Here is an 18,140-nt window from a genome sequence, read left to right as displayed (position 1 = left end):
TGTTCTATGTAACCACAGCAGCTGACAACCCTGCACTGCTCATTTTTCACAATGAACCTGTGTTTTAACTCACGTAAATGTACCAAACGTCCTTGGCACTCATTGGAAATTTGACCCATCCTTCTTCTTCACAACAGCACGCTGGCAAATAACTCCTGTGCTGTGCAGAGCTGAAGTGAATCCTGTAGCTGGTGTAATCCATACATTTCAAACGTGACGAAACCGATGGTGTGTGACATCCATAACACATGCTGAATTTTGACTTACAGGCCAAAGCTGCTGCTCCACTCATTCAAGAAATGACCGGTAAATTCTGATTTCCCTTCCACTCCATTTATGTGTACGATGCAACATTCAGAGAATCAATCTCAGTCTCTCACATGAATGATAGCTTCTTGAAGTGTTTACATTTTTTTTCTGTAATGGCTATTGCCTCACTGACTTGGTGATTTATAACATGGAGTAAATGTGCAAAAAATTAATAAATAAAGGGATTTTGGAATATGAGCATGTCCAAACTCCTTGTTCACGTTCACTAAGGAGATCAACTCTGATGTAAAAACCCCCAGTAGGCCTTCACAACCCTCCCGCTCCATCCATAGAGTCCATAAACACAGCATTGATTTGTCTAGCCATCCACATACACACACACCTGCTGTACTGTTGATATTTTTCAAATAGCCCCGATGAGAGGGATAGAAAGGTGCAGGGTGAAGTAGCACGTGCTTTCCACCTGAATGAGGGATGCATGAACCTTGTGCAGATCGAGGTCTTGACAGCCGCTCACAGAGGCGTAACTCACAGGCTCTATACCTTTCTAGAATAATACCAGTGTGAAGGTCAGGCCTAAGAGCATCACTACAATAATGATAAAGGACAGCGTATTAGAAAAATGGAAATAAACATTTTCAGCATTGGTTGAAATTTTGCTGCCATCTATTGGTCCAGAGATCAAACTGCGTAGTATCTCACTGAGGACATTGATACTGAGCAAATTTTAAGTATGTACTGTGTCTAAGTTGTATGTTCAAGAAATGCAATTGTCATTTCCTGTTATTATAAAGCAGTTAAGTACGTTAACTTCTTGTCTACTTGCTGCAAAACAGTATTAAGGATTATTACATATTAATCAATATATACTTTATACAATTACTATGTAGTTTGGATTACAAAACAGCAACTATGTCCCAATTCTGCACAATTGAGAATGTAGTGTGTTCACACTGGAAAAGTCTAAAAGTAAAATACATAAAAAGAATGAAAAAAAGTCACTCACTAATTAAAAATAATGTCTTGAAAGAGAAAAGTTCATGTTTATGTTATGTGATAATGCAACTCTGTCATTAGGAATCCATCAGATCTCATAATTTGTCATTTTTCATTAACCTTTTATTTTTCTTTTTAAAAATTCTCTTTTTCTTGGATTTTTTGTGGCTTTTATTTCATTTTCCTTTTTGTCTTCTCTTGTTTTTGTTTTATTATTGCAGTTCAGTTTGCACTGAATGTTGTTTGTTGGGGTGCTAATTACAAAAAGTGTACAAAATTACTGATTCTGTGTAATATGGAATTGGGACAAATTGCGGGTCTACAAGGACACACAGAGACATGATGAATTTTGTCTATAATTTAATCAACATCAAGCACATTCACATTAATCAGTGCATAGCATAATATGAAAAAAGAATTAAAACTGTAACTTATAAACAGTCAATAAAATATGAAATTGTAACAGAACATTGTTCAAGAGTAACTCTAATGTGTGATCTTTTTTTTGTATGTAACTTTGATTTCACTGTATTTTTGACCATATGGGACTATAAAGTGCAGAATTCAGCCCAGATTCATTTTCCCTCTAGCTCTGCCCACTCACTGTAACCTCCTTCATAATGTCTCGCCCTGAGAAAAAGAAACATAACGAGAATAGCTTAGCCTCTTACTACTGTTGTTCAAATTTCTATTAAAAAGGTCATCCAGCATTCAACAAACAGAAGTAGCATCTGAGGACATTGTACTCTAGTTGCAGCACCAGGACAGATTAATAATTAAATAGCAACATGTAAAATTTGCCATTCACAGTGCTGTGTAGCAACACTACAGCCCACTATGTGGTTAAACAGGGTCCACATTATGTAACGTGGTTAATATCTAATGTAGTGAGTCTCTAAATTTAATTCAGAGAATTAAACAGTAGACAGTAAATTTTTATTTATTTATCCTTTGAGTAATAACCACGATAAATCGTGACCTTGACACGATTAAGTAATAGTAGCAGGATAGTGTATGGTTCATGTTTTGTGTGTAAACAGGTGCATCTGCTGTTATTTACCTGCTAAACCCCATGTGACGGGCAATGTCCAGTGCTTTGGCGCTCCTCTTGCCACTTCTGCAGTGAAACACGATGTTCTCATCATCTTTCTCAGGAGCCTTCACTTCAAATTTCTGCTGAAAGCCCTCTGGAGACAGCTTCAGAGACTCTTCCAGGTTGTCCACTGATATTCACACACACACACACACACACACACACACACACACACATAAGAATATGAAGTAAAAACTCATAGACAACCACCCTTTCCCCACTTTTCACATGTGTCGTCACTTACATGGGATGTTGACAGCATCTGCAATGTGTCCGGCCTGGTATTCATCAGGATTTCTCACATCAAATAGCTGGATGTTACGGTTGGACAACATGGTCTTCAGCTGCTGGTAGGTCACCACTGAAACTGAGGTGAAAACATGAGGGTACACTTAGTATAACAACCGAATCCAACTTTTGCCAGTGCACAGCCTATTTAACACAAGTTATTGATAAGTACAATAACTTAAACTCATCATCCATTGATTTAATAGCAACCTGTTTATTTAACCTCTACTGCAGGTTGTTATCTGGCTGGCTTTGACAGTGGCAGAAAACACCACAGTAATTGGGCTGTAAAATATTTTATACACTGCTAAGCACTAAATGACCCTTTAAAACAACAACAGAAGGAATATAACAACACCTAACAGATTAAAAAGCCACAACTAACAGACAGAGACTCGGCCTACACGAGGAGTTTCGGGTATTTGATGTGGTTGCTGCTGCACAGCAGGAAATGTTTGTTTACCATTGTTGGATATTTCTCCGCATTTAGGACTGGAGGTTGTAAAAGCCCGTAAAACTGCACTAAAGGTCGGGCGGTTCACTTCCGCGACGACTTGGCAGAAACTTCGTGACAGCACAAAGGACAACATGCCGAGGACAAGCAGCCAGGTGAGGCCACGGTGTCGTCTGATCATAGCTGGAGAGTCTGTCTTCTTCTTCCGGAGTGACGCACACTGACCGCTGCGTCTGTCGCCACCTTCAGGTTGGAAATGTTATAGCATGTTTTCTAATAACCACTGACTGTCTCAGTTCTACACATAACACTGTTTGTGTGATATGAAATTTAACAATTTATAGTTTTGTTTTATGTATTTGGTTTTTTGTTGTTGCTGTTAAGAAGTAATTTCTAAAGTTTACCTTTAATCTTTGATCTGCTATAGTGATGCTGACAGAATTAAAAAGTCTTCTTTATTTGGGAGGGGTGGTGGTTGTTTTGTTCCCACCAGTGGTGAGACCAAACCTAAGCCCTTGCTCTTGTGTGTGTGTGTGTGTGTGTGTGTGTGTGTGTGTGCCACACCTGGCACTGAAATGTGTCTCCACGTGTCTCGCCTTATATGCAAATAATCACATATGAGTTGTTGTTTTTGGCCAATCCAATAAACCTGTCTCCCTGTCACTTTGTTCCTTTGCTGAAAGTCCAACAAACACCTCCATCTGGTTGCCAGCCTGTTGCACTATTAAGGAATCTAATGTGAGGATATTAAAACTTCAGCCGTCTCCACTCTAAAGACCTGAAGCTACATTATTCTAAATTGTGGTCTACTACACATTCCGTATTCATATATATATATATATATATATATATATATATATATATATATATATATATAAACCCTCTAAATTTGCATTTTAAGGAAGCTAAAGATTTTCAATATACATATCCTTGGAGTTTTTTTTTTCATAGCTTAAAGCCAGTTTGAGTTTCCATGACCCTGATTTTTGCATTTCAGCTAAATATCAACTAGGGTTGGAGTACAGCAGCAAACTTCACAAAACGCCATGAAGGCTTCAGCTTGTAGAGACTTGACTTTGCAAATCTTCTAAGGGAATTTCTTATCCAACAAAGCCCCCAGACATTTGGATGAGTTAACTCTTTCCATATCCATATCTTTGCCATATATGCTGCTCAGATCCTAGGCAAATATTATTAGATTTGCATAGGGCCTCTTATCCAACTCTTTCACCTTTACACCTACACAACTGGTCTTTACTTGAAGAGTAATATTTTAGAGAATATGTCAACATTTTCTGGGAAAAAAATCCTCTTCAAAAATGAAAATGCAGTGTTGGCTGCATTCTCTGGTTGCACAGTTTCCCTCTACTTTTGCCTGAGGGCTTTCTCATTGGAGTCTGTCTTCCAAGGTTTTAACATGACTTAGTTCTGAATGCATATATATTACTACTTTTCCATTACTTAACTCAATCTAGACTCAATTCCTTTGACCTATTTTGAATCAATAATAAAAAGATAATTGTTTTTCCCATCAGTGAACAATCTCTGTGTGAGTTTCCTCCTTTTTTCACCATCATTACACACTTTCATCTCCTTGGCAGCCTCCCAGTCTCTAGCATTGTATTGGTCCGTGAAAACAACTCTCCCATCACCAACCACCACCCCCAGATGGAAGAATATCGCATATAGCTTAACTCATCGCTCCCCAGGGGGGTTCTGCCCCATCTGATGGCATAAATCAGCCATTGTGAGGGAATATATTTAGTGCAGCCTCATTATCACTTCAGAACTCAGAGCTCATTAAAACATATCTTCACTGACCCTTGAGATCTCCATTCGCATATTACTGCAGCAACAACCTGCAAAGTCTTCACACAAATCTCAGCTTTATTTCTAGCTGCCCAAATACTTCCACCTTTTAAAACTGTCAGTGCTAGTATACCACACCCCTGCCACACAATAGGCAATTACTGAAACTCATCTGTCCTTTTATTTAAGCCATTTATTTCCCCAAAAGATTCTTATAGCATACTTGCTTTGCTGCTTTGCGCTGGGTACAGATGGAGCTGTGCTATAAGGACAGTGATTCTAAACCTCAAGGAGTCATAAGATACAGAAAATGTAAGCAGTTTGTGCCAGTGGCATGGCTAAAAACTACTATATACTATCACAATTTGTAGACATACTCTGCCTGTGATGCGGGCTCATGACAAGTTTGGGTGCAGCAGGCAACTTCATTAGAAGGCTTACTTCTTCTTTCAACCACACTATTAGACTCTGCTCCCCTAAAAATTTATTCCAGTCACATTTAGTAAAAACTGGTTGGTATTCTGAAGCCAAAGAAATAACAATTATCTTTTGTTGCACATTAGGCCAGAGATTCTCTTTAGCAGAACTCTCAACACAAAAGCCGACAGCTAATGCTGTAAAACTAGGTCGGGTGGTCAAATTTAGAACTGGAGGTATTTTATTGTATTTTCCAGATTGACGAATAGACCCATGACAGTCAGGATTAGGATTTTTGTCACTGCTGAGTTTCTTAGTGCTCTTGGATTTGTCGTACTTGTGCACTGAATGGGTTTGGTTGCAACCCCCAGATGTCCTCATTGGGTTTTTGCATTTGCTGTCTCCATCATGCTTTGATCAGATCTTTTCCATAATGAAAGCAGTGGGAATCATGGGAACATTCCTTGTTTCACTGCTAAAAAAAACCTCAAAACCTGGACAAATCAAACCAAACCTATTGGTGTGACTAGATACAACCAGAGGTAAGTGAGAAAACATTTTCTTTGCCAGTTTTTAGTGTCAACAGTATTGTCCAAACTTGTCACTTGCTGGCAGTGTTGAAAAATGCCCAGCTGGCAAATCCCAGCACAGCCACGCCTTGAAATAACAGACATTATCAGTAAACAGGCACAGATAAAGAGATATATTGCATAGTATTTTAAATATGGGAGGACCTTTGATGCCAACACTGATTTTATTCATAAAAAGGCAAACCAACCACAAAACTGATTTTTTTCTTAAGGAAGCTCAGAAGTTTTAATGTTGAAAAGTGTTTTCTTTACTTCTTTTATTCAGTCAGTTTGAACATTTGCTCACTCTTTACATCATGAGTTTAATTTGCTTATATCAAGGTGGAAGGTCGTTCAGATATTGGCTTTTTAAACATTTTTTAAACAAATGTGATTTGGCCTGTGACATGCTGTGATGTGATACGGTGCCCCCTTTCATATCTTCCCTTATTTATCTATTTATTTTGTTTTTCTGTGGATATCTGATAGTTTTGGTGACAAGTGACAATGGTGACAGAGGCATTAACATGAGTATTTGTGATTATTTGTGTAGGTGTGTATTGTATGAAAGATTTCAATTAATCTTCTGTATTTAACCTTGACTGCTGTCTGTCAGCCAAATTGACCCTTGTGGACATTTAAGTTTTATTCTACTCTACTCTATCACAAGAGTTGGAAAACCTGCAGCAGAGAGAGCCAGTGGGGAATATTTTCAGTCAAACATTGAACCTTTCACACTGTTAACACCTACCAATCAAACAAACAGGTCTGTTGTCATTGTGTTTGTGTGTGTGTCTTTGTGTGTGTGTTTGTGTGCGTGTATGAGAGAGAGAGGGAGAGAGAGCGAGAGAGCCACTGTACATGGAGAAAAATCAGAAAAAAATGATCTCATGTACTGTCTTATCAATGAAACTTGTCCTCCTCTTTGAAGTAATAGGCCTTTAACATAGCAGACATTTTCGCTCCTCAAAATACAATCCCACATACTTGCACAATGGGCTGTTGTTAAAAACTAACTTTGATTTTAACATTGTTGGTTAATTTCTTTTTGACAAAAAGGCACAAAGGTCATTTGTCTAGTACATTCTCATCTTTCAGGGCTTCTTTGTTTTGGATGCTAATTGACTGTCTGACTTATTATAAAGACAGTTTTGTTCATCAAGTGTGTGGATGACTTTGTAATAGTTGGCCTTTCCCACAATGACAAACAGAGTCATGGTCGGGTGGTGGAAGAATTTGATGCTGTGAACAGTCTTAACGTGTCTTACACCAGAGTGCAAATTAAAAAATGACAGTGAGACGGTTCAACTTTTTCTCCATGGCGAAAGGGAACCAAGTAAAGCGTAGGGGCCTGCTTCAGTGAACTGAAATATTGGAGTCCTTACAATATCTTGCTGGTTTAACTAAAGCTGTCAAATAAGTGTAGTGGGGTAGAAAGTACAATATTGTCCTCAGAAATGTAGTGGAGTGGAAGTCTAAAGTAGCATAATATGGAAATGCTCTAAGTTAAGTACAAGTACTTCAAAATTCAAATTAAGTACAGTACTTACAGTAAATGTATTCAATTACTTTTGACTACTGCTAATACAATTGCTTAGCTGTCAGTACACATATATTTTAATATTGTTCAAACATCCAACCAAGTAAAACTACTGAATTCCTGACTGGAAACAAAGGGGGTGCTTTATTTATTTATTTGTTTATTTTAATAAAAGCTAATATTGAAAAGGTAAAGGACTAACCAAACAACCACAGCCACACAAAAGACTAGACAACGTATCTCTACAACTAATCCTCCACTGTCTCACTGCTCATGACTGAGCACGAGTGTTTGCTAAAATTAGATCATATATGACATTTTTTATTGGTAATGAAATGTCAAGCCAGTATTGAAAATGAAAGGGCACGCTATCAGCCAGCTAACATTAGTTTGCTAAACTGTAACTTAAGGCAAAAGTTAGAAACTAGCTAACACTGGCATCCATCCATAGATACTTGACACAATCTAATTCAGAAACTCAGACGGTAAGGAAGTAAAGTGTATTAAACAAGCTAAATAGTTAGGTGCTGCTACTTATACTTACCTACAGTGTCTCAATTTGCTTGTTGACCCTAGACTTTTTGTCACTAAATCTATCTGACTCCCTTTTTTTGTAGTTTGAGTGCAGTGCCTTTTTTTCTTTTAGCATGACTGAGCTGAACAACCAGTCTGACCAGAGCTCCAGGGCTAGGCCGTGCTAGAGAGTCTGTCAGTGGGGCGGGACACTCAGATTGATCCTGCCTGAACTGAAGTTGATGGATGGCTCTAAGTTTTATCTCATCTACATACTGACAAAAATTAATAATTTCCAGGGTGTGGGGCCATGTTATAAAACAGGTAGAGTAGCACAGCTATACTTGGAAAAGAAGAGTGCTGTGATTTTGCACCCTTTTCCGACCAAGCTTTCAGAAAGAAAAATCACAAAAATATGGTAAATCTTGAAGTTTAAAGTCCCCTTATTTAGTATTCATAATCAGTATGTCAACATGAAATCAATTGGTTGCACTAATGCATTATAATGTAGTTGTAAGCAAATGTTAAAGTACTACACACAGTGCAGATTAGCCCGTTTAATATTATTGGATTATTTATATTAACAGCGTAGAGAGGGAATGTAGGGGAGGGTATTTGTCTACCTGTGGACCCCTGTGTAGAACTGATCACTAATGACTCACCTGTGTCAGTGTCAAATAATGTGGGAGATCGTGCAGAAATGAAAGGATGCATTGCACAGACTGAACTGCTCTTGTCTGTGCTCCTAGCCTATATGATTTGTCTTTATAAGACATTTTTATCTTACAAGACAAAGAGACTCTCTGCCTCCCCCTATTGGTAGAAATGGTTCTAATCTGCCTATAGTTTGTGTGTGTTGGAGTGTGTATTGATTGTTGTGCGTTGGTATTGTGTGCAGTGTGGCTTAATCACTTCTTGTGTGCTTTTGGGTCTATGGGTGGCTGCCTGCGCCAATCAAAGCTTGACCTTTGTTGGAGCATTTTATTGTGGTGTCGAGTGTGGTTTTAATGAACTGGGGGTTTTTTCAATGAAGGCTACTCATTTTTATCCAGATTCCTGTCTGTGTGGTAAATGTTCTCTTGCCTCTGATACAGGACCAGATACAAGTGGCGGGCTTACCCTGCCTTACAGTCCCTGATAATTTAAGTTACATTAACATGGACATATTTCATTGCTATAGCTGGTTGAAATTGTGATAATTTCATGTTGGATATCTTGCTCAATGTAACAAATGCCTCATATTTTGATGTTGATCAGCCTATATTTGTACTGTGTAAGGGTGGTGACACTGCCCAGTTTCACAGACCGTGTTTTGTATGTAAAATCTGCAGCATGGCCGTATTTACAAAGTACCTTTTCATTTAGTGTCCAAAACGCATTAGGTATTCACAAACACACTCAGGAGCGCAGTCCTTGTTTTGGGAACTGTGCATCTGTCGCATAGCAGTATTCAAAAAAAAAAAAAAAAGGAGAATGGGAAAAAAAGCTCATCAAAATTGTTCACTGGTGATTAATCTTCGAGCCTCAAAATCTCCAAACACGGAAGCCACATGTTTCCAGTCACACCAGTGTGGTCCAAATGTGTCAACTCACGCAGTTTGCTTTGAAGCAAACACACGCCTCGGACTAACACACCCTGTCTGTAAAGAGGGGCGGATAAAGAGAAATGTTGCTATATATTTTACACACTGGTTCTTTTTTATTTAAATTATTCGCACTAATTATACCAACATAATTTCTAAAGTTGTTAGAATCAGACAACGTTTTGTTTTAATCGGCATATGGCATTGTTTACCCCCCCCCCTCCTCCTCCTACGCTGATGGTACGCTCCAAAGCATCACATGATTTACTGACTCACACTGAACGCCTCACCAACACAGACACAAGCAGGTTTTGTTCACTTCTGAACTAGTTCACGGAAAACTGCCACAATGTCTATGATGTGTGGAGGTGTCAATGCGGCACAAGATGCCAACGAAGAAGTTCAGAAGATCTGCGACAGCGTGAGTAGAAAACGGGTCGTTGTTTCATCCTCTACAAACTCTTCTCACACAGTGAGGAGGGCCTGTGTTTCATTTTTGCTATTGATGCCATTGTTACTCAGATGAAGAGCCATGCAGAGGAGAAAACAGGGAAGACCTACGAGGTTTTCACAGCCAAGGTCTACAAAACGCAGCTTGTGGCCGGGACCAACTACTTCATCAAGGTGATTATTATTTACAAGGTAGAGAGGTCTTCATCTGGTGTGCACAAGCTTTAAAAAGAAAGTTATGGTTCACTGTCAATTTTCTTTTAACAAATTTCCAGGAAATTTGTTAAAAGAAAATCCTAATGGGTGTAGATCTCCATCCTTGAATATTAGGTGGTGATCCTATGGCACCAGTGAGTTTCCATTAAACCACTGTAGAAAAGGACAACACAACAGGATATAATTCGAGCGCCAGCCAAACCTGAAATAAATGTTGAATTTTATTTTTTATTAGTGCAACACCTTTTCCATGACAGCCAAGAGTAAAGACTTTATTTGCTGTTTTCAGCAAAAAAAAAAAGCTCTAACAATGCACTACATGGTTCATGTCTATGTTCTGGTCCTGTTCTCAGGAGTTGCAGGAGAGCAGCACAGAGCTAGAAGGAGACTGATTATTGGGACTCACATACATCAGGTTGACGCAAACTCTTACTTTTGCTTCCTTGCAGGTCCATGTCGGGGGAGATGAACATGTTCACCTCCGTGTTTACAAAAAACTCCCATGTCATGGAAATGAACTTGAGCTGAGTGGTGTACAGCAAAACAAGAGCCACCACGACCCTATTGAGTACTTTTAATGGGATCCCAAACCAAGCAAAGCATCAGTTGAGTGCCTACAGGCTCCACTCTCATTTTAATCAGCTATTATAACATTGTTCTGGCCTTTTATATTAAACAATGTTACCTACTGCTAACATGTAATAACATACTGTATATGTAATGTATATCATGATAACAGGAGTATGTCAAAATGGAACTATTTTGTACAAGGTGAATTAAATGATGATTAAATATCAGATTTGTTGTGATTCTCTTAGGTGTTGCTTTTCTTTCTGTGGTGCTTTCTGGTTTGTAAAATAGCTGCAGGGCAAGCCATGCAGTGGCTTCAGAAAGTGTTCAGACCCCTTGAGTTTTTGCACACTTCATTGTCTCGTAGATTACATTTTAAATAGATAAAATTGATGTTTTTGCCCATCACTCTACTCTGAATAACCCATAATGACAAAGTGAAAACATGGTTTTTGAAATGATTGCAAAAGTATTAAAACTCAAGAACTGAAATCTGTCATCTAACATAAGCTGCTGTAAGATTTTCTTTCAACTGAATGGGGCAGCTGTTGATGTTGTTCCAGACTCTTGATTGAATTATGGATCCTAAGATTACAAAGTCCCCTCTGAAGCTGTGTCACTCTGCCTCATGTTATTATACACTAGTGTCAGATTTTTGGACTTGTCCCACTGTATGTGGAGAAAAATCAGAAAATCCTCTCTGACATAATATTTTATGCAGATTTTTTATTTATTTATTTTTTTTTACTAATGGGGGGTTACAGTTCACTGAATTTTCTAGGGTTTAATGTAAACCATTTCCAGGGTGGGGAGCCATGTAATAAAACTGATAAAACTGTGGCTTAGAAAGGAAGGTGAAGTACCTTTTTACAACCAAGCTCTCAGATAGAAAAAGCACAAAAAAATTTGAAGTCCCTGTATTTAGCATTCATAATCAGTATGTCAACATGAAAGCAATGGTTTCTAACACACTATAATATAGTTATAAGCAAGTTCAAGGAAATTTAAAAGTATTTATTAATGCACAATATATGTCAGCAGTTATACCTTCTCCTGTAGTGATTACTTTCCATTAAAAAAAAGCTGCGAAGAGGCACTGGGCTCTGAACATGTTCATACAAATCCGAACTTGAGTACTGTTTGTTCATACAACCAGAGGTACTTACCAGCAATTATTGTTCTTAAATACTAAGACATAGCAGTCAACAGAAAACATTGGAGCCCTACTCACCACCCTGTTTTACTACACTGTAATTTATTATCTGTTTACCAGCCTCTATCTATGGTCTCTACAGGAGGAGTCATAGCTTAACAAATACATTCATAAACACTTATTTCTGCTTACAACCATGTTATAGTGTATTGAAAACCTTGGAATACATAATGCTTGTATATGATATATAGGATAGCTTATAGTGTTATCCATTTAATGTATATGACAAGTGAAGTACATGTAGAGTTTTCTTGCTTGTTCATTTCTAGCTATTGTGCAACATCTTACGGGTATGTCTTCATTCTTCAAGATGATGAATTTGATTCTTTTCACCAAACACGGTATCATTCAAAGGTCATTTTAAAGATGTATCTGTTATTATTATTGAGGCTTCATACACACCCATAGTGAAAAATGATGACAAAGTAAACTGAGCTTTAAACACTCAATGTATTTTTTCTGAGCTGAGAAGCACATCAAACCTATTGTGTAAGCTAAGCATACATTCCTGGTTCACACCCACCACACTGCAGGTTCTCAATAGACTTGACGACTGATCTGTTTGAATGAATGCTGATGGATACTTATGGTATGAATGTGGAAAAAGTGTTTCAATTCAACTAAAGTATACTAAGTTGAAGTTCACAAATTATTCACAGTTATGCATGTGTTTAATCATCAGTTGAGTTGTTATTATTATTATTATATAAAGACATTTATTCAAATAAATATATGTATTTTTTACTATTCAAGTGTCATACACTTAAAGGTGCCCAGCCCACATGGACTTGTAAAACACTACTTACAATAGCTACAGAAGCAGGAGAAAGCAAAAGGAAAGGTAGTGTATACAGCTAAAAATCACATTATCAGTTAAACTTATAAAAAAAACTCTTTAAAGCATAAAGGTTTTATTTTTACTACTTGCTGTGTGACCAGTGTGGTTGCTATATGTAATGTCAGATGTCAGCACAGATTACTTATTGTCAACACACAGGTGCACAGTTGCTCTTACATAACCCAACCTTTGACCCATCTGAACTGTCTCTGTGAAATATGCGACAAACACAATTTTCTAAATCCCACCCAAGCCTAATCAAATACTGCAAGGCATGCAGTTAGAAATGTTGAAACTGATGACTGTACCATTAATCACACACAGTGTTACTTCAAGCCACAATAAGGTTTTATTGTGGCTTGAAGTAACACTGCTGCTGTGCTTGGCCACAGTGGGTTCAACTGACTCATTACTCACATCCCAGACAGTCAGTTTCATCTTGTGACTGCGGTTCCTCTTTGTTAAGCACATGCTGCATGATTTTCTGTTCCTACATCAAATAACTTTGCAGATATTTGATCCTTGTCTCTACAGTCCATGTCTGTGGTCAGCAACAATACTCAGGTAACACCACCACCACCAGCCTGAACTGTTGATACAAGGCAGGATGGATCCATGCTTTCATGTTTTCGATGCCAAATTCTGACCCAACCATCCGAATGTCGCTGCAGAGACTCATCAGACCAGGCAACGTTATTCCAGTCTTCTTTTGTCCAATTTTGATGAGCCCATGTGAACTGTAGCCTCAGTTTCCTGTTCTTCGCTGACAGGAGTGGCACTTGGTGTGGTCTCCTTCTGCTGTAGCCCATCTGCTTCGAGGTTTGACATGTTGTCCGTTCAGACATGCTCTTCTGCAGACCTTGGTTGTAACAAGTGGTTTAAGTCTTGACCTTTATAATTAGGACTTCATAAACTTTCCATTGCAACCATGTCTTGCTTTTTAATTTTACATTTGCTGTGGAGTATATTCATCATCTTCAACAACAAGCACAGCTACAAATACACACACCAAAAATCTGCACTTAGTGGTGTCAACCTATTTCAGTTCAAGTCAAAAAGCAACAAGATGATTAAAACTTCCCTGACAAGAAACTCTCACTAATTGTTGAGAAAGTCTTACATGGGACGTGACGGAGGAGGAGATTATGACTTCTTGTACATTTCTGCAGTGAAACAAACTCTTGCTTTGTGAAGGGTGTGGACAGGCTTTGCATTCCAAAACACTGGGAGGTGAAGACAGCCTTACAGTTAGGAGTTTCCCTGAAATGCAAGTGTATGCTGACCTCCTGTATATCTGAGATGAGAGAAACATTTGCACTCTGTTAAGCAATAAGTGTACAAATTAATACTGTCATTATAAAGACTGATTTGCCTCCATCATTAGAGGTCAGCTTTGAATAAGAAATGCAGCCAGTTTTGAAAAGATGTCCTAATTTTATTGTGTCACATTTAGCGTCAGAACTGTGTCACAACTAATCCTGTTTGCTTGATGTTTGAATGATTTGAAAAGTTTAAGATTTTGGAAAACATGCTAATTGGCTTTCTTCCTGAGTCTTGACAAGATTCATACCAACCCTGGTAATTCCCGGCGGGTTTGTCACTACAAGCAACACCTTTTACATTTGATCATATAAAAGTTTGCAATTATAGCTGCTTTAGAGATACACCAGATGATCAGAATCTGGATTACACAATTTGAAACATACAATTTTTGAGAATTGCTACAATGTAAACTAGAATTTGTGGAGTGATTCATTAAGGATGAGCAACACTGACCACAGTCATGTCAGGGCTGTGGTTACACATGTAGTATGGCTCCACCCAATTTTAGATCCACCTTTCAGTCTGTATCCAGGGGTATTTACACAGTATAAATATATTGATAACCAGCTGAAAATTAACACTTGAGACATTAAAAGCCTACAGTTGACTTCTCTGTTAACTTCATCGGACCTTGTGAAAATGGCTAACATGCCCGGAGGATTCACTGAACCAATGGATGCCACTGAGGAAATCCAAAAGATTTGTGATCACGTAAGCTTCAATCTATTTTCATTTTTCACAACCTCTCACACGGCTCTCGGGTCTCATTTCAGTCTGGATTTACCTCACATTTTATTTCTTTCATACACAGGTGAAGTGCCAAGTACAGGAAAACACAAAGAAGATATACGAGGAATTCAGAGCAGTTAGATACACCAGTCAAGTTGTGCATGGAATAAACTACCTCATTAAGGTAAATAATATGATATTATTTATTTCAAGCAAAAGACGGAAAGCCTCAGATGTGTGTGAATATGGACTGAATTAATTGTGACATCCAGGTGAACTGTGAAATGATAGAGGATCCTTCATGTCATTTTTACTTTCTCTTCCCTTCAGGTTCATGTAGGGGGGTGCAGTTACCTTTATCTGAAAATCTTCCAAAACCTTCCATGTGATGGAGGAGAAGTTGTGCTGAGCAGTGTACACGAGGACAAAGATGATACCATTGCACCTTTCTAATGTGATCACACCGCTTGTTTCAACCGCTGCAGCCTCATAACAACATACTCTGCTCCTTTATCCTGAAAGAATTACACACAGTATTATTCCTTTACAGTAGTGTTATAGGCAGTGTTTCATCTCTAATGTGTTAACAAGATGATACTGAGAAGTTGTTCGCACTATTTTGTAAATGAATAATAAAAAAAAACATATCAAAAAAAGAGATTTAATGTGATTCAAATGTTGCTTTTCTTTTCTGAAGTCTAATTTCAGAAATAGTTGTAGGCCATGTCATTCTTTGGCTGGCACAAAGTATTTGAGAAAAAGAGAAAGAAAAATATTTTTGTAGAAATACAAAAAATGAATATGTCATTATTGATGTATCAAGTCAGTGGCAGTTTTCAGGCAATTTTTTGTTGATGGGGCCTTTGTAAATGATGGGGCACAGCAAAGTCTATGGAAAGAAGCAGACTCTTCCCTGTTCTCCTCAAAAAGACCACTGGATGACAAATGCTGCATCAAACTTTTAAGAAGTATGAAGAGAACTGAGCACATTACCCCAATTTTAAATAGTTTGATTTTGGATACAAAACATACAGGATGATCGCTTTTTGAAATATAACGCCATATAGTAGATGAAATGCATTGAAAACCCACATGGGTATACCCAGATATAACTAGTAGTCGCCACTACACCACAGAAATTGCAGTGTTTTGGGTATGGAGGTACTGAAACCTGCCTGTTTGGTCTGTATCTGACCGGGACCACCACACTGACACAGTGCTAACTGTGAAACATGGAGCTGGGAGTGTGCTGCATGCTGCATGAGTGCAAAAGGTGTGGGGAGATAATATTTTGGGATGGCACTTTGGAGTGATACTATTGTTTTGAAAGCCAGTGCAGTAGGTGACAACACACTGTTAATAGCTGCTCCCTGCTGTGAAAAGTAATGGCCCATCAGTTTGGAAAGTCAGTGTGAATTTTTGAAGTGCGGATTATAATATAGTTTGGCTACAGCAAAAATACATTTTATATTTTACAGTTCACCTTTTTATTTCTTATTCTTTTCTGTTTTAATTGGTATTTGTTATGCGTGAATGCAGCAGAAGATAAATGAAGATAATTAAATACAGTGAGAGAGCTGAGGAAATGAACAAAGACACAGAAACTAGCACAGAATACAAAATGCTAAATTCATCTCTTCAGATTCATCTGCATATAGTCACATCATGAATATCCTCTCTGCATTATTATCCTACTGCAATAGAGTTCAGAGAGATGTGCGCACTGATTGGTCTCATTCTGACTAATAGACCTCTGGTACATAGGTGGATGCAAGCGATAATTGTGCAGTAGCCTGTGTTAGGAATACCAGAATTAAAACTAGTCAAGGCTGTACAATCAGTGCTGTTCATTGATTCAGCGACCAAACAGTTCATAAATGAGGTCCATATTGACAAGCTGCAACATTAAAATGCTGCTTACATGTGAATGCATTGTTAATAATATTTTTCTTATGGCATTATATTTAGATTCCTGAATACACACTCATCAGTAATAATGATCTGCTGATAGTATATGATCATATAAGAATACAAAAAGCCCAATTCTCCATAATGAGTAGCGTACATTTACTTTACAATCTATTTTCTTTTATTTTACTCTTTTACTCCTGCTTTTAACTCTGTGTTTTCTTTTGTTTTTATGCTGTTTTATGCTGCTCTTCTTTGTCTTTATGTAAAGCACATTGAGTTGCCTTGGTATGAAATGTGCTATATAAATAAAGATGCCTTGCCTTTTCTTGCTGCTCCTTCTGTACATTTACTTCAGCAACATCGCAAATGCAGGACTTCACTAGTTTCACAGAGTTGTTCTGATACTTTTACTGAGTGAAAGTGTTGAAATACTTTTTCATTTCCACCCCTGGTTAAATCTCATAGAGCCCTGACAGTCTTGTTAGAGTTGAGCAGGGATGATTCACGCTCTGGTTCAGGTGGCGGCGCTAATGCACCAAAGAGTTGGTGATGAACGGCCATGAAAAGCCACAGAAGAAGAAGAAGTTTCCCGCCCCTGTCTTCTATCACGCTCTCAGTCAGGCTTTGAATCACCGTCAACTCCACAGTTTCCATCATTGATTTGACAACAAGCAAACAGCGAAGATGAGTGGAAGAGGCAAAGGAGGAAAAGGACTCGGTAAAGGAGGCGCCAAGCGGCACCGTAAAGTCCTCCGTGATAACATCCAGGGCATCACCAAGCCCGCCATCCGCCGCCTGGCTCGTCGTGGCGGAGTCAAGCGTATCTCCGGTCTGATCTACGAGGAGACCCGCGGCGTGTTGAAGGTTTTCCTGGAGAACGTGATCCGTGATGCCGTCACCTACACCGAGCACGCCAAGAGGAAGACGGTGACCGCCATGGACGTGGTGTACGCTCTGAAGAGACAGGGCCGCACTCTGTACGGCTTCGGCGGCTAAACCCACCGTCAACACACCATCAAACAACGGCTCTTTTAAGAGCCACCCACTCGCTCATGAAGAGTTTATTCCTTATGTAATAATGTTATGAATTGTGTGGTAAATGTTCACGGTTGCAGTTACATTGCACAGCCCTCAAAATGAACGAATAAATAAAAACAAAAATAAACTATATAGAAAAATAACATTTGATAACGATGATACATCTAATTTTCCCACAATCTAACTCAAGTTGCTGTTTTCTTCAGTGTCTTTTCTTGGAGACAATACATGACGGTACAGTTCACATCAAACGTGATGTTGAGCACAGTAAGAACTTATTTTCTCTGTTATATAAAAACTTCATGAAACTACAGCTCACA

General features: G+C 38.4%; 3 protein-coding genes across 3 annotated transcripts; 2 read left to right on the top strand and 1 right to left on the bottom strand.

Moving 5' to 3' along the window:
* Positions 1-1,609: 1,609 nt before the first annotated feature.
* Positions 1,610-3,313, bottom strand: LOC139625317 (thiosulfate:glutathione sulfurtransferase). The gene is made up of 4 exons (XM_071485171.1): positions 3,111-3,313; positions 2,604-2,726; positions 2,327-2,489; positions 1,610-1,896 (listed from the first exon to the last, which is right to left on the bottom strand). The coding sequence occupies exons 1-4, from the start codon at positions 3,280-3,282 to the stop codon at positions 1,842-1,844; spliced, it is 513 nt and encodes a 170-aa protein (XP_071341272.1). The 5' UTR covers positions 3,283-3,313; the 3' UTR covers positions 1,610-1,841.
* A 6,479-nt stretch (positions 3,314-9,792) lies between these two features.
* On the top strand, positions 9,793-10,995 carry LOC139625316 (cystatin-B-like). Its single transcript, XM_071485170.1, has 3 exons — positions 9,793-9,953; positions 10,055-10,156; positions 10,648-10,995. Exons 1-3 carry the CDS (start codon positions 9,882-9,884, stop codon positions 10,774-10,776), a joined length of 303 nt encoding a protein of 100 aa, XP_071341271.1. The 5' UTR covers positions 9,793-9,881; the 3' UTR covers positions 10,777-10,995.
* Positions 10,996-17,428: 6,433 nt separating this feature from the next.
* Positions 17,429-17,793, top strand: LOC139625712 (histone H4). The gene has a single exon (XM_071485901.1). It carries the CDS (start codon positions 17,467-17,469, stop codon positions 17,776-17,778), a length of 312 nt encoding a protein of 103 aa, XP_071342002.1. The 5' UTR covers positions 17,429-17,466; the 3' UTR covers positions 17,779-17,793.
* The last annotated feature ends 347 nt before the right edge of the window (positions 17,794-18,140 follow it).

This window comes from Trachinotus anak, unplaced genomic scaffold, assembly GCF_046630095.1.
Source record: "Trachinotus anak isolate AG129_WGS33_773 ecotype Australia unplaced genomic scaffold, CSIRO_AGI_Tana_v1 ptg000009l, whole genome shotgun sequence".
Classification (NCBI taxonomy): Eukaryota; Metazoa; Chordata; class Actinopteri; order Carangiformes; family Carangidae; genus Trachinotus; species Trachinotus anak.
The sequence above is the reverse complement of the archived record's forward strand: the minus strand, read 5'-3'. Positions and strand labels throughout refer to the sequence as shown.

Excerpts from the sequence above, each read along its gene's own strand:
- LOC139625712 (XM_071485901.1), top strand. The coding sequence starts at position 17,467 with ATGAGTGGAAGAGGCAAAGGAGGAAAAGGACTCGGTAAAGGAGGCGCC.
- LOC139625316 (XM_071485170.1), top strand. The coding sequence starts at position 9,882 with ATGTCTATGATGTGTGGAGGTGTCAATGCGGCACAAGATGCCAACGAA. Across the intron at positions 9,954-10,054 it reads TTCAGAAGATCTGCGACAGC|ATGAAGAGCCATGCAGAGGA; the intron begins GTGAGTAGAAAA and ends ATTGTTACTCAG. Across the intron at positions 10,157-10,647 it reads GGACCAACTACTTCATCAAG|GTCCATGTCGGGGGAGATGA; the intron begins GTGATTATTATT and ends GCTTCCTTGCAG.
- LOC139625317 (XM_071485171.1), bottom strand. The coding sequence starts at position 3,282 with ATGATCAGACGACACCGTGGCCTCACCTGGCTGCTTGTCCTCGGCATG. Across the intron at positions 2,727-3,110 it reads CGGAGAAATATCCAACAATG|TTTCAGTGGTGACCTACCAG; the intron begins GTAAACAAACAT and ends TTTTCACCTCAG. Across the intron at positions 2,490-2,603 it reads AGATGCTGTCAACATCCCAT|TGGACAACCTGGAAGAGTCT; the intron begins GTAAGTGACGAC and ends TGTGAATATCAG.